This window comes from Danio aesculapii, chromosome 3 (assembly GCF_903798145.1).
Source record: "Danio aesculapii chromosome 3, fDanAes4.1, whole genome shotgun sequence".
In the NCBI taxonomy this organism is placed as follows: domain Eukaryota; kingdom Metazoa; phylum Chordata; class Actinopteri; order Cypriniformes; family Danionidae; genus Danio; species Danio aesculapii.
The window spans coordinates 31,039,443-31,055,539 of record NC_079437.1 but is presented as its reverse complement, the minus strand read 5'-3'; the positions used below and the strand labels follow the sequence as shown (position 1 = coordinate 31,055,539).

Below are 16,097 nucleotides of genomic sequence, written 5' to 3'. Positions count from 1 at the left end.
ACTCTGCAGATCTCTCGCATGCCCCCCATACTGAATGTAACTCCAAACCATGATTTTCCTTCACCAAACTTGACTGATTTCTGTCAGAATCTTAGGTCCATGTGGCTTCCAGTAGGTCTTCTTCAGTATTTATGATGATTGGGATGCAGTTTCAACAGATGATTCATCGTAAAAATCTACCATCTGCCACTTTTTCCAAATGATCAACTAGAAGTCAAGTTATTATTTGTTGCTCTTACAACTGGGATCGATGACAAGACTTTTGTCAGGTAGTGTATATTGGATCTGCGGTAGTATTTTGAAATTGATATGAATGAATAGTTTAAATGAGTCAGTGAATCAGCCATGTAGATTTGCAGATGAGAACTTGTTTTAAAGTATGAGTTGAAAACATTGTAATTTTAGTTTGTGTAAAGTTTCCCTAAATGAGACTGTGAAAGTGAACATTACCATAATAATCTTTATAAAGACATAAACGCATGAAACACATGATGTTATTTGTATTGTGCAACGTATACTTGTAAGGTCTTTATGCGTATATATTGTGAAAAGAGGAAAAACAATAAATCGCTGTATGAATGCTGTAATGTTTAAATAATTTTTCGTTAAAGGCAGCATCTCGTTTTTCAGAGGACGCGTTCTCTGTTCTTGCGGTCTCCCGAGTTCGTTTTTCCAAATTAACTTTGCATGAATTGTCTCCACAAGAACACAAGTCTGTTTTAGCGTTCTGGAATTGAGAGAAATATATATATATATATATATATATATATATATATAGCCATATTTAATTACTTTTTTTGCAGTGCAAATTTTTTTTTTTTTTTTTTTTAATGATTGAAATTATTTATTTATTATTTTTTTATTACAATTTACCTAATTTTGGTCTAAAACTACACATGTTTGTTTGAATAATAAAGACACAAGATGAACTCCAGCATACATGGGTTCAACTCTCAAGCAAAACATTTCAGCTCTCAAGCAAATATTCTGGATGTGCAATAACTGACAGCAGAACAGAGACCGAAATGAATGAGTGAGCAACAAAATTGTGCTAACTGCATAGTTTATTTTCGCAATGCAAAGCATTTTACATAATCATTGACATAATTTTTAATTAATTTTATATGCAATCTTTTATTTTTTTAATTACTATGCACATAATTTATTCCTAAAACTAAATATTTTAGATTGAATAATGCAGAAATAAAACTAACTCCATATTCTGTCAGCTCTGTTAAAGTAAAATTATTATAACTGAAACCAAATACATAAAAACTAAATTAAAAAGTGTTCACAAAATAATCAAATCTAAACTAACAAAAGCAGTAAATAAATGAACTTAAACTCAACTGAAATGTCGAGCAAAAAAAAAAAAAAATAGGATATAAAATAAAAACTAATTGAAAAATACTAAACTTTAATAACCTTGCTGACCTGGCACAAATTTTGCAGTGCTTTTAGTTTATTCTCATTGATCTGTGTGAGGATCGTGACCAACTTTTTTTGTCTTTTAGAAATCCAAAGGAGAAACTATTTTTTTTCTTTCTTTCTTCTCTGTTTTAGTACCTTTTGTTGCCATAAAAATACCCTTATGAGTGATTCCTTTTAGAGTCTGAACAGGGCCTGTATAACATTGAAAGCACAGTGTCATTGTTAGATTTCAAACTATAATCATCACTTTATATCTAATGGCCTGATTTCATTTTCCTGTAAATGACATTTACCCACAAGGTAGTGTTTTTGAAACGAGGTTGAACTTTGTTGTGTTTTCTCTTCTTCTTTTTTTTTTTTTTCCCCAGAGTGTCATTGTGAAACCCAGAGAAGCTGATAATGTTTAATGTAAAGTGGAGATCTTGGGGCAACTTATGGCTGCATATGCTGTATACAGCATCAAGGTTGTGAGTCAGTGTGCAGGGCAGCTGAGTTCTGAGGGTCTCCAGGGAGGGTGAATTAGACCCCATCATTGTAAAATGCATCAGAGCATAGCACAGGAAGATGTGTCATCACCCCTTCCTGCCACAGTGCAGACGGTTGAGCAGCCGTGCTATCTGCATGTGTGTGGTGAAAGAGGACTGTTTTTTTTTTCTCCATCTTATGTACAAATAAGGCAAAGAGGACAGATGGCACTAGCTGAGAAGATAGTGGCCCGCTCCATTGCTTCGTGCGCATGCATTGACAAGCTCGCACATCTCTAATCCCGTTTTTGCCCACCATTTCCAACTGTGACTGACCAAAGCATCTTTGTTTTGGGTTTACTAGTCGGTGGCAATTTATTGCACTTTTGATAACCAAAACCAGAATCTATACCTAATCTTTTTTTTCTTTTTAAAATTATTATTATTATTATTATTATTATTATTTTTAATGTGTAATCTCCTTGATGCTAATATTTTTGACTCCATTTAAAGTAGTTTGATTATTTCTTTTTGATCATTTTAGCATTTGTAATGTCTGTTGCAAAGGCTCTCAAACAAACCTGTTTCACAAACACTTTGAAACAGGAAGTGGGTTGAGTGTTGTCTTGCACTCAGGGTGTGTTGTGACTTTATCAGATAAACTTCAGTCATGCTGGCTTCTCAATTTACTGCATGGCATTGGCTAATACACCGTAAATGCCTCTTCCTCCTTTGACCAAAGGGTCACCACATTATACAAATTGAACAATGAATATACTTCAGAAGTCTGTGCAGACACTGATTGTCTCAGTGTAAGTGCAAAACACAAACATTTTTCTCATTTAAGATTTTGTTTGACATCTCTTTCTTTCAGTTGTATATTATGTTATTCATGTTTTAGTTGAAGAGGAGTACTTAAAATCTAAAGCACTTTATAATTATAATGAAATGAAAAACATTATTTTAAATATGCTAATTCAAATAAATATAAGAACAAATATATGATGCACACTTTTTAAATGCATTAATGTGAAAACACACAGAATAGACCTGTTTTACTTGTGTTGATTATACAAGTAAAATACTGTTACATAAATGGAACATTGCAGCAGTTAAGATATGATCCTGATGATGTGTCGAGTCCTATCACTTTATACAGCAGACTGCTTTCATGATACGTGAAAACTATCCGCTTTCAATTAGTTAACTCTGCAAATTTTACTGTTAGTCTTCAGTGTTACTTGTGGACATCTGACCATGATGAATTGAATGGAAGAATTTAGCCTGAGAAGAGTTGTTGTGACCCCCGATCACTGTGAGATATCAGGCATGAATTGGTTGTCTGAGACAAATTTAGGAAATCCTAAAAGAATCCAGTAATCCTACACTGTAAAACATAAATTGTTGAGAAAACATAAAAAAACAAGGCATCTTGATGCAGTAAGAACTTTGGGTTGACTCAAAAACTGTTTTTTTTTTTTTTTTTTTTTTTAAATGTTGATTATTGTATTGTACTAACAAAGATATTCTTGTCACATCAACTGAAGCAACAGTTACTGCAATTGAGTCAATTTATTTTTTTCTGTTTAGTGGATGATTTTTTTTCAAATTTGCAAAATGAGTAATTAGTACTAGTAGCATATCATCCTGTTTTTAATCATTTTACTTAAAATGACAAACACAAACTTACTACTTCATTCATTAATTTATTTTCCTTCGGCTTAGTCCCTTATTCATCTAGGGTCACCACAGCGGAATGAACTGCCAACTTATTCAGCATATGTTTTACACAGCAGATGCCCTTCCAACTGCAACCCAGCACTGGGAAACACCCATTCACATTCAGACATCTGTACCGCATGTCTTTGAACTGTGGGAGAAACCGGAACACCCGGAGGAAACCCACTGAACACAGGGATGCCAACTGACCCAGCTGGGTCTCGAACCAGCAACCTTCTTGCTGTGAGGCAACTGTGCTACCAACTGCGCCATTTTACAAGCACAGATAAACAAACTTAGCTTTTGATCGTCACATCATGCTACGCGAATTATTTAATATCAATGTTCCTGTTCAACACAAAATGTTTGTCCAGAAAACTCAGTTAAACATGTAGACATAACATTTTAACGGATATTGTTGACATAACATATTTTTTTATGTAGATCAATAGTTATTCACATTCTTAGTATATATGACAGAAAAAGTACAGTGTGCTGAACAAATGGTGATTTTGATGTTTTACAGTGTAGGCTAAAATCTGTGATCTTTAATCGTTGGTCTGACATTTTCACAGACAACCGCTTAATGGCTGTTGCAAATTATTTATTTACTTTTGATTATAGAAATTTTCAAAAATGTACAAATCACACATTTTAGAATATTATTGTACATTTTGACAAAAAGAGAGAGAGATTGTGACAATTATTGACTCCAGATATATTTATATATCTGCGATCAAATTTTCGATGAGATTAAGTTCTGGCAGTCAGAAGATTTCAGACACTTTCATGCAATGGGACCAGCTATGACTAGCATCAAACGAAGAACCAATAGGAGTGCTGAATATGATGATGCAATCAGCACGACATCTTCAAACCACCGCTTTTATTATCAAGGCAAAGTGTGAGCAAAATTGCAAACTATTAGGTTTGTCGTGAGGTATCGTTTCAGAACACAGGACAGGGAAAGTGTCACCGATTGATGATGTTAATTTCCGGGTGAATTCTCCTGCATGTTCGTGTTTGTCACATCTTGATTGTCTTTTCAGTCTGACATCGACAGCTTTCAGTGTGACATAAGACTCAAGTTCGTGCTGTCTAACATGCTGGAATTGCTTGGGATTATTAAAAATTGTATGGTGTAAATTTAAATTTAAGCCAAGTGTGCCTCACGCCTGCTTTTGAGTGATGCTCTTGGCCGTTAGATCGCCCCCTGGGGGCTGGCTGCAGTACAAGTCATAAAGCCTGCCTCCTCCGTGTTAATGAATGAGACTTGAGCCCAAATAAAAAATTGATTACACTTGCAATAAAATGTCCCATAAGATGGTTTTCACTCAATTAAGGCACTGGTTGTCATGCTGATAGAGGTGCAGACCTTCGTTTTTGTAAAGAGTATGTTTTTAGCCAGGAATTTAATGCTATAAAAAATGGGGAGTGTGATCATGATTGACAGTTTCTCAAAGCAGATCGTCGGATCATGTGGTTTTTACCATGATAAAATGAGTTGTTCAGCAGTAAACTATACTTTCTGACCTACAGGATCTGATGGATCACTGTTTATTTGGTAAAGTGAGGGTTTTGTCGGGCTTTATTATTAGTTTGCTAATACACGCCTAGCCATGACGGGGAAAATACAGGTGATTGTTATCTAGAAGTCATTCTTTTTATGGGTCTAAAATAATAATTAGGAGGACAAAACTAATGTCCAGATCGATCTCCTGTAACGTTATTTGAACTTGATTTAAAGAATATCTCTGACATTTTGAGTTTTGGCAAGTTGTTGAGTTAATCTACTGAATTGCTGTTATAAAAATATTAATGTTCTAGAAGCAGAGTCTTGTATAACAAATAGAGCTGTAAATGCTATAATTTATTTCAAAACACCTACTAAACATTAAAATGAAGGAAAATTCTTATTTTCCAGATATTAAGACATAAACCAAATGAAAACGGAGGCAAAAAATGATATACAATGTTGCAGCAGCTGATATAGCAGGCCTATATCATAAAGACATCAGTTGATGTATTAATACTGCTAAAGTTATTGTAAAAATTGACAAGCATAATGTTATATATTGCAGGGATAGGATGTGTAAATATCCTGTTGATATTTATAAATCTTGCTGTAGTTAACTTTTAAGCGGACGATTTTTGCCGCATGGCAAATAGTTGTCCATGGTGTGTATATTTGGGTCCTGTTGACTGCTAATTAAAAATAAAAAACCTTTTTAAAAATGTACGTGTTGTTCATATGTTGTTGTCCATATTTTAAAAATGTTATTTCTACCCCTATGAAGATAACAAATACCTACGGCCCGTTATAAGAGAAATATTTTTGTGCTCATAGCGGAGTCTAATTTAGGCTAGAGTGTATGAAATATCATTTTATTTTGCAGTTCAACATATATTGTTTTTATTAAATTATTAAAACCGCTTGCATCACACAGTTTTTAAATCGTATATTATCATGTGTTTTTTAAATGGAAGTGCTTATTTATTTAACGAGCCTTTGTTATAGTGCAGATATGGGCGGTCAAATGAGAAGTTTGGGGGGCGTGGTTGATTTGACGTACAAGCATTTGGTTGGTAGCTTGATTCCGCGGCTCCGCCTCTGGCTCCATTTGGAAGTCCTTCTGCGCATGCCCAGGCTCCAGTTTCAGTAGTGTTTTGCGACAGTTTGTGCCCGTCACGAGGCCTTTTGCCTTCAAAGTCTTCAATGGGAAAAGGCGTTGTCGCGTTGTCCATATTTAAATTATTTTTTTTACAGTCATTAGTTTAAGCCAAAGGAAAGTGAGTGATTTCCAAGTCAAAAAACGTGGAGCCTCAGAGCCACACCCATTAACATTAACATCATCAAAACAACCAATGGCAGTTCAAACATGTTAACTAGCTGAATTGTAGTAATCACAATACTGTAAAACCATGATATTTTTATCCAAGGTTATCATACCAACAGATTCTTTTACCGACCCATTGTTCTTTTATTTTGGTTCCTTGAAGTATATTGGTCTTGCACCTTCACAAACAGTCAGTTTCTTTTGTGTTAAAAATCCAGTGGAAAAATCTTAAGCATATGAATAATAAAAATAATATGAAAGGAGTTACGAGTTTGTCAGCGCCACATACTAATATTCATTCTACTTTGTATGAAAGCAAATATTATCATGTTGAGGCTGTAATCCCATTTCAGGGCTTTGATGGTGTGTGTGTGAAGTCCTCGATAATGGCTGTAATTTGTGAAAAGTGGTGTTATTGAATGTCTGATGTGATATAATGGTCATCACTGATACTTCCACTGCCTTTTCGAGCTGAGCAAATTAACTTTTCCTTTTTTCTAAATGCACAACAACAGAGGCCATTCATATGAGCTGTTCTACCAGCAGATTGTTGTGTGTACGTGTGAGATTCCAGCTTTAGATTTACACGCAAAAGACAAGTTTAGATGCTGTAGTGGAGGTGGAGAGCTGTTCTTGGCTTTCTGTCAGACCTTAGCAGTTACATAAAAACCTGTCACTTTAGGATTTTCTATCCTTCATTAATGTTTTTGCTTCACCACTTCACTTTTTACATGTTACAGACTGTCAGGCTCTGTCTAAACTAATCTGGATATGTTTTAAAGGGTGTTTTCGCTATACATGAAAACGTCTGCATCCCTAAACTTTGCATAGTAAAAGTGTCCTCACGTTCAGCTGTCTGCAACTAAACATTCAGTTTCGGTCAAACAAATACAATCTGAACTGTGCAAACTGACACTATTCTTTAAGAACACAGTCAATCTGAAAAGCAGCCAAAACATCATCTACCTTCTTGCTTTTGAGTGGGACACTATAGGCTTGGTTTTCAAAATAGTTTCAAATGTGTTTAATTTGGGGCATTTTGAAAGCTTTTTGTTGACATGATAGTGCCATTTCAAGGTGAACTAAAGCAGAGATATAGATGTGCTTTTAAACTAATGTTTTAGGTAGGACCGTACTTATTTGTGTGACTTTTTGTCACCTCTAAATGATGTTCCAGGTTCAGGACACATCACACATTCATTCATTTTCCTTCGACTTAGTCCTTTTATCATCAGGGGTCGCCAGAGCGGAATAAACCACCAACCTCGGATGCCCTTCCAGCTGCAACCCAGCACTGGGAAACTCCCATACACTCTCACATGCACTCACATACACTACGGCCAATTTGATTTATTTAATTCACCTATACCGCATGTCTTTTGGACTGGGGGAAACCGGAGCACCCAGAGAAAACCTACATGAACACTGGGAGAACATCCAAACCCCACATCAGGGGTGCCCAAACCTTTTGTCGTATAAAGTGCCAAAAAGCAAACTTGATTGAGGGCTGTGGGCCAAATAAATACCAAACTATATATATTAAATTTGCCATGGTGAATTTACTAATTTATTCAGTAATATTTAAAAATAACTAGAAAATGTTGCTTTTAAATCATATTAGCTATATGCAGTCATTTGTAACCTTTAATAATGAACTTAACAGTAAATACATAATCGCATTTATAGCACTGCAGTAATAATATATAATAATATAAATGCTTCTGCCTTTATGCTCCTGCCTTAACCTTGTTTTTCTCAAAGATATCTTACATTTTTTAAAAACCTCTGCTTTGCTCTACTAGTAGTAATCAACCTGAAAACATCAAGAGCAATCAGGAAAACAAAAACACTCCCGTTACTTGTTTCTTCAGTTGAGTGGTAGGCATGGGACGATAACCGGTTTCAAGGTTTATCGTAGTTTGTAGAAGTTAAGGTTTTAAACTACCAGAATGTTCTGTTATATCGTTCCTATGGTATATATACTTTTCTTTTTTTTTTTTTTTAGACTAATTTTGTTTGGGTTTTTTGGGGGGGCAACAGTATTTTCAGCAGAAAAGGACCTCCTCATCAAAAGCTGCTGTTTCAAAATATTTTAAATGTTTCTCAAAATAAAATATATTGTGTTCAATGGGGAAAAGCTTGCCTTTTATTTTATTTATTTATTTATTTATTTATTTATTTATTTATTTTTTTTTTTTATTCGTTTTTTTTTTTTTTTTTTTTTTTTTGAAACCGTGATATTTTATCCAAGGTTATCATACCGTCAGAATCTTATACTGGCCCATGCCTATTGACTTGTCATATTTCAGCATCCATGCTAAAGTAGTTACAGATTTTTGGACAAGAAAACCAGCGTATCCTTTCTGCTTGGTTTCATACATGTTTTCTGCCTGATGTGCAGAAAAAACTCTGTTAGATAAATGTATTAAAAAATGTATTAAGATATACATAATTAAAAAATGGCTTATTTATCACAAAGCGTTGCGATTTATGCACAATTGTGATATTTTGAAAGAACAGGCAAATTTTTATTGACCATTTTCGCAGCAGCTGGAATAATTACACTTGTTTTATTTATATATATATATATATATATATATATATATATATATATATATATATATATATATATATATATATATATATATATATATATATATATATATATATATATATATATATATATATATATATATATTCAAAATGGCATGATTCAAAAATTAGGCTGTAAAGACATCGAAATCTGCAGGTAACAATAATACACACCAAATAAACATGGTCATGCAGTACTGACATTTGTAACATTTATAATTTAAGTACAAATTATGCAAACCCATTTGCATGGTTTGAGATGTATATGAGCCAATCTCTATGTTTTTTGTTTTTTTTTTTTCCGTCAGTCAGAAATGTGGTAGACCTATATTTCTTGCTCAACATTTTTCTTAGTGAAAACCGTTACTTCCAGGATGTGGAATCTGTTGTTCAGAAGTACAGTATCCACCGTTTTTCGATTTATCTGTGAAGCTGTGTCTATTTGCAGTCCACACGAAAGGATCATTCCTCCTATAACTGCATTTGCAGGTTTAAAACCGAGATGGCGACAGAGAAGCTAAATTTTACGGACTGCAGCTTTAAGTGGTGGCCTGTTAAAGTTTGGCAGCTGTTTCGATTTTTAAGCACCACAGAGTATTTGGTGCAGAGTTGACCGTGGGACATGGGCTGGCGTTATGTAATGTCATATTATAGCTTTAGAGTTGGTTAGAAATGTGCACCAGGCTTTGTCTTCGCTGATCCCTCTTTATACGTTTGTGCTTGTGGCTGCACGGACAAAAGGTGCTTGTGAAAGCATACAGCAGATGGAGGGATACAGGAGAGACTGGAGGAAGTGCTCGGAGGGGAGCATTTTTGAAGTTATGTCTGGTTATGGGTGCATGATTGTGGTGTATGGATGGATGATTAAGGATTTATATGCTGTGGTATTCATGAGGCAGTGCCTGAAATAGTGTTGCCATGGGTAACCTGTCATAGGACCACTGACTTCATTTTTCTCTCTCTTTTTTTTGTTTGTTTCCAGGACAACAGGAATACGTCGGATGACAAGCCTGTTCAACGATCTAAGGTATGTTACTTTTTATTGAGTCTTTTCTCTACCTGTATGACAATTAAACTATGGAGCTAGATAGATCAGCTCGGTCTGCTTTCATACTGTGTGCAGTGAATCGGTCAGTTTTGCTGCTCCATAGGGTTTTGAACCATTTATTATTATTTAAAATGCTCAATTAAAAAAAATTCTAATACTATTTGCTTCATTTCTTAAGTCACTCTTTGCCAATTTGGTTATTTTATGCATTTTATTTTTGCAAATTGTCTTTGTTCATTTACTTTTGACTGTTTTGGCCATTTGCCTTTTTTTATAAGTGCATTTGTATGCTTATTTGCTATTGGTTTTTGATATTTTTGTGTATTTATTTACTTAATTATTTTTGCATATTAGCTAACCAACAGTTGAAGTCAGAATTATTAGTCCCCCTGATAATTTTTTCCCCAATTTCTGTTTAACAGAGATTTTTTTTTTCCAACACATTTCTAAACATAATAGTTTTAATAACTCTTCTCTAATAACTGATTTATTAGTATCTTTGCTATGATGACAGTACATAATATTTGACTAGATATTTTTCAAGACACTTCTATACAGCTTAAAGTGACATTTAAAGACTTAACTAGGTTAATTAGGCTAACTAGGCAGGTTAGGGTAATTAGGTAAGTTATTGTATAACGATGGTTTGTTCTGTAGACTATAGAGGAAAAAATAGCTTAAAGAGGCTAATAATTTTAACCTTAAAATGGTTAATAAAAATTTAAAGCTGCTTTTATTCTAGCTGAAATAAAACAAATAAGACTTTCTCCAGAAAAAGAAATATTATCAGACATACTGTGAAAATTTCCTTTCTCTGTTAAACATTGTTTGGGAAATATTTAAAAAAAGAAAAAAAATTCATAGGGGGGCTAATAATTCTGACTTCAACTGTATGCAAGAACAAATATTTGTTTACCTTTTAATGTTTTGAGAAATAGGCAAAAATGCACAAGTAAATTAAAGCAAATACATAAACTTTTAAAAAAAAATAAAATAAATATAAGCAAATAATTAGAAATGGAAATAAAGAAATAAATATATAAGCAAAGAAAATTTGCAAATAAATATACAGTCAGATAGATGAATAGCCAAATAAATATATAAATGATTTTATATAGATGATTTTTTTTTATTTACCTGTCTGCTTCTGTATTTATTTGCTTATTTTTATGCTTGTGCTCATACTTATTTCCTTGTGTATTTATTTGCTTTATTTTATTCGTTTTTAAGCTTATGTATTTGCTTTAATTATGCATGTTTTGCCTAAATCTACTTTTATTTGTGTGTGTGCCATTTATTTGTTTGTTTATGTACTTGTTAGTTAATTTATTTGCAAAGGTATACATTTGTGCACTTTATTATTCATTTTATTGTCTTCACATATTTTATTTATTTGCTCCATTTTGAAAACATTCATATATTTTCTTTATGTATTTATGTCTTCTCTCTTTTTTTATTTATTTATTATCATATTTGATTTGTGTGGTTATTTATGTGCTTATTCATTTTGCTTGTCTTAAGATTTTATTTTAATCCATTTGATCCGATTTGAGTAGACCATAACGGCCACATTGTTTCTTAACAGTCTTTCAGTTTCAAGACCCAAAAGGAGACCTGTGCATCATGTGAGAAGACTGTGTATCCGATGGAGAGATTGGTGGCCAACAATCTCATCTTTCACGCCACGTGCTTCTGCTGCAAGCACTGCAACACCAAACTTAGGTTAGACACTTCCTCACCGGCACACACTGAATAAACACCGCCAACAGGAACAGACATGAACGTGTCTCCTATACATCAATCCAAATATGTGTGCTGCTTTTGTATGCATGTTGCTTTGGAGTAGAAGCAGCATGTTTCATATTATTAATAAATAAAAATAAATACAGCATCATTACTTAAGTCATGTGATCAGTCTTATTAGTCACATTGAAACAATTTGTGCTGCTTAATATTTTTTGAGACCACAATTTTTTCCCAAGATACTTAGCTAAATAGAAATAACAGCAATTTAAAATGACTTTTTCCTCATTTAATGGATACTTTCTAAATCTAATTGTTATTTTGGTGGCTTGAGAAAGCCACATACTGTCATACTACATAAAATAAGCTAAGAAAAGGACGGAAGAATAAGTTTAAGAACACATCCCCTCCTAGACCGTTCATACTACCACCACCAAGCTAATTCCAAACCTCCAAACTAAACTGAATTAAGTTGCTATATCCTTTCCAACTGATCCGACTTGCAGTTTTCTGAAAACTGGCCCAGAAAATTTGAAAAAGTCCCATTGACTTAACATTGGACCAAACTTTGTGCCCTTATAACTTTGTGCCAGACTGTCATACAAACTTACTGTTGGGCTCGTTTAACTTCGACTGCCAATCACTGATCACCTTTCAACATACTAGCCATACCATAGCATCCACTTACAGCACCCTAGCAACTGTCCCATAGACTTCCATTATAAAAAAACTGGCATTGACTTTACATTGGACATACTTACAACATCCCAATTCACACTAACAATAAACTAATGCATACTAGAAACATGCTAACATATATATAGTTTTAACCGTTTCAAACTTCTTAAAACTACTTCAATGATTTAAACTTTTAAACTACTTCAAATTTTTAGACGAGGCTTTTTCAAGCCACCATAAAGTTTGTCTACGAACTTTTCTAGTTTCTGAATAATGTTCTGTTTTGTCATGTGCAGTCTGGGCTCTTACGCAGCTCTGCAGGGCGAGTTTTACTGCAAACCACACTTCCAGCAGCTCTTCAAGAGCAAAGGCAACTACGACGAGGGCTTCGGGCGCAAGCAGCACAAGGAGCTCTGGGCTTCCAAGGATGCAGAGAGCATCGGCAAGACGGCATAATCCGCAATGATTTCCAAAGCTCACCCTTCACCTCCACTGGCCAATCATGATTCTTCACACACATTCACACTTACACAAGCAGTTGAGCCAGATATACCACACTCTGATAGGGTTGATCAACTTCCCTCTTTTGTTTTTGTTTTCCCGCTCCCTGCTCAATTTTAATTTCTGTTTTACTTTGCCTTGTTACATTTCTTACATTCAATGTTTTTTTTTCGTCTAGTGTTGTGGAGTTAACAGTTAGTTGATTGTGACCAAAATCATTGTGTCCCATATTGGTGGGATGATTCGCTTATTAGGATCCTGTTTGGCAGTGCTAGTAGTACCAGATGGTTTCAATTATACACTCAGGTAACTATTCTGGGGTGTCACATCAATCTAGCAATCTTTTATGTACATAGTCAATTTTTAAGTGTTTTGTTTTTATGATTGTCTTGTTTGTTTGTCCTTCATTTTATTTGCAGCAATCTGTACTGTACTTTTTCTTTTTTTTAAAAATATTATTATTATTATGTAGTTTTCTTTGTTGGCGCAGGGTCTTTTATCTGTGAATCTACAGGGTACACTGTACTTTTAAAGAGCTCGCCTGAGTTTACATACCCGACTTCACTTTATTTTTCTTAATTTATCTTAAAAAGATCTAACAAGATCTACAAACCAATCAAATGATGAGATTCCTATTTTTAAGCATTTATATCTTTATAAAATATAATTATAAATGCCATATTTGCTCAAGTAACACAGTTTAATTCCTTAATAACCACTTTGAGTTAATTTTATTATAAATTTAAGATTAACTTGCTCACTGCAATAAATAGTTTTGCTCCGTATTTTAGTCCTGTTTTATAAACCGAATAATGTGTGTGATCTGTCATCTTGCTTTTTTCAAGTAAATGTATATTGATTTAAGCAAGTGTAGATATTTGTGCAGGAAAACAAGATTAAAATACGTTGTAAGAAACTTTTTGCAGTGTTAAAACGGTCTCGTATCACATTTTGTAGCGCCCTCTAGTGTTTTGGACGACATTCCTTTTCTTTATTTCTACCTAATATTGGTTATTCTTTAAATGCCATCTAGTGATATATCTATGCTCATATCAATCAAATATGCCTCATGTCTTATTTTAGTCATATTTTATATTATCTAGCAGACTGCACATCCTATTGTTTTTTTTTTTTTTTTTTGTTTTTTTTCTCATATTATTGAATGCTCAGTGATTACTTGCAAAGGCATTTGTACACAAGTACCACTAAGCAGAGTGAATGTACTGTGACGCACTGTACTTATGTCTTGCTGCATGGGACCAAGCTTGTACGACAAATTGAGATATTCACAGGGAACTAAGTCTCAGAGGAAATGACATTTTCTGATGCTTTGCGCCATTGCCTTTCCCCCTTCCACCACTTCCTGTCATCGCATAGTTTATGGCAATTTCCTGTGGGCTTCTCTGTGACAGGGTTTTGTGGGACTTTGAGTGCACGTTTTAAAAAGCGTGGCTCAAAAAGCATTGCTCAGGAATATGGATGGGTCACACTGATCCAAAGTGCTCGTTGTTCAAATCTGTTGTTCACTAAACCGTTTTCACACTTGAAATTGTCTGGGTTCGAGCAGGAAGTACATCAAAACCAACACTTCCATCCCAGGTTTTAAATGCACACGTCAGCGTAAAAACTGACTTTGCTTGTTGTGAATTGTCACTGTGGCCATAAGCTGTGACCTCTAGTTCATGCGTTTGTGTACAAAACATCATCTTGCCATCACGAATGAAAGAAATGCCTCTCTGTTTTAATACTGTTGCTTTCGGTTTTAAATGTGTAACATGGTAAAGCTGTTCTGAAGTGTCTGTAATTGTTAAATGGCATAAGGAACTGGTCTGTTTATGTTTGGGTCGTTTTAGTGGCTTTTTTTTGTGTTTTGCAGTGGTCTCGTCTGCCTTTTTAGTGCAATGGCCTTTTTGTTTATACGTTTGAGGCGATTCTTCATTTCGACTCGCTAAGCCATTGAAAATCATCCAAATAATTGAACAACTTGAATGCCACAGAAGTCCCCGTGTATGTATATAAGATTACTGTGAAGTTGCGAGGAATTGATGAAAGCTCTTGGCATGATGCTATTTTCATATTAAGCCTTATTTTAGTTCTTTTTTTAGTTTTGACTTATTTTTCCCCAAATCATCAGCTTGTGTCATAATTTCATATGTCATAATCTGCTTTCTCACCCTCTTAAACATTTGCACCTGTAAAAGATTTGGTCATTTCTATCAAAAAATGCTTTTCTTTTTGCAACAAACTTTCCACAGACACAAAAATCACTGTTTATGTCAATTGTAGGTTGTGTTTGCACGCAGTACGCCAAGGTACAAATGACACAATATTCTGCAAAACTCTCACAGTCTTTTGTAAACATCATAACAAACCAGAAAAAGGTACGCTCTTATTTGCTCTTCTCTGATGAATTTGTTGTTCTTGAAATGTGCGGGTGTGTCTTTGTAAGTGTATGGATATTTAAGGTTGCAAAAGATTATTTTTTAAAAGCTGTCGACTCCGTCTGCATGCATTGAGTGAGAGGAGATCAATGTACAGTTGTGTGTTATTCTGCATCTAAAACTTGATCAGCAGAACAAGGTGGCCTTAAAGCAGAAAAAGGTCTTGGCTCTCATTTCTTTTGTCCCTCATCAGGTTTATTTTCGTCTCAGTACTTTTATCAGCCCTTCAGATCAACTCCTACAAGAATTTGTAATAAAACGCCAATTCTCTTACGTTCACTCCCCAAGTTTTTACATTTTGTTTTTTCTCCTTGGTTAAAATTCTCATTTTTGTACATGCTTTTGGAGAAAATTAAAATAAATGACATTGCTGGTGTTGATCAACAAATGGTTTGGATATTTTCTATTACAGGCGTGCGTGTGTGTGTGTGTGTGTGTGTCTGACCTGCAGTCTTTATTGCAAAAGATAATAATAAAATAATGATTGAAGTACAGTGCATCCGGAAAGTATTCTTAGCACTTCACTTTTTCCACATTTTTTTTTTTATGTTACAGTCTTATTCCAAAATGGATTAAATTCATTTATTTCCTCAATGTGTATATACCCCATAATGACAATGTGGGAAAAAAAAAGATTTTTTAA

The 16,097-nt window shown here is 34.2% G+C and overlaps 1 protein-coding gene across 1 annotated transcript; it reads left to right on the top strand.

The window, feature by feature from the left end:
- The first annotated feature begins 1,865 nt into the window (after positions 1–1,865).
- On the top strand, positions 1,866–15,842 carry LOC130220397 (LIM domain-containing protein 2-like). Its single transcript, XM_056452702.1, has 4 exons — positions 1,866–1,945; positions 9,980–10,070; positions 11,677–11,813; positions 12,809–15,842. The coding sequence occupies exons 1-4, from the start codon at positions 1,866–1,868 to the stop codon at positions 12,966–12,968; spliced, it is 468 nt and encodes a 155-aa protein (XP_056308677.1). The 3' UTR covers positions 12,969–15,842.
- Positions 15,843–16,097: the final 255 nt, after the last annotated feature.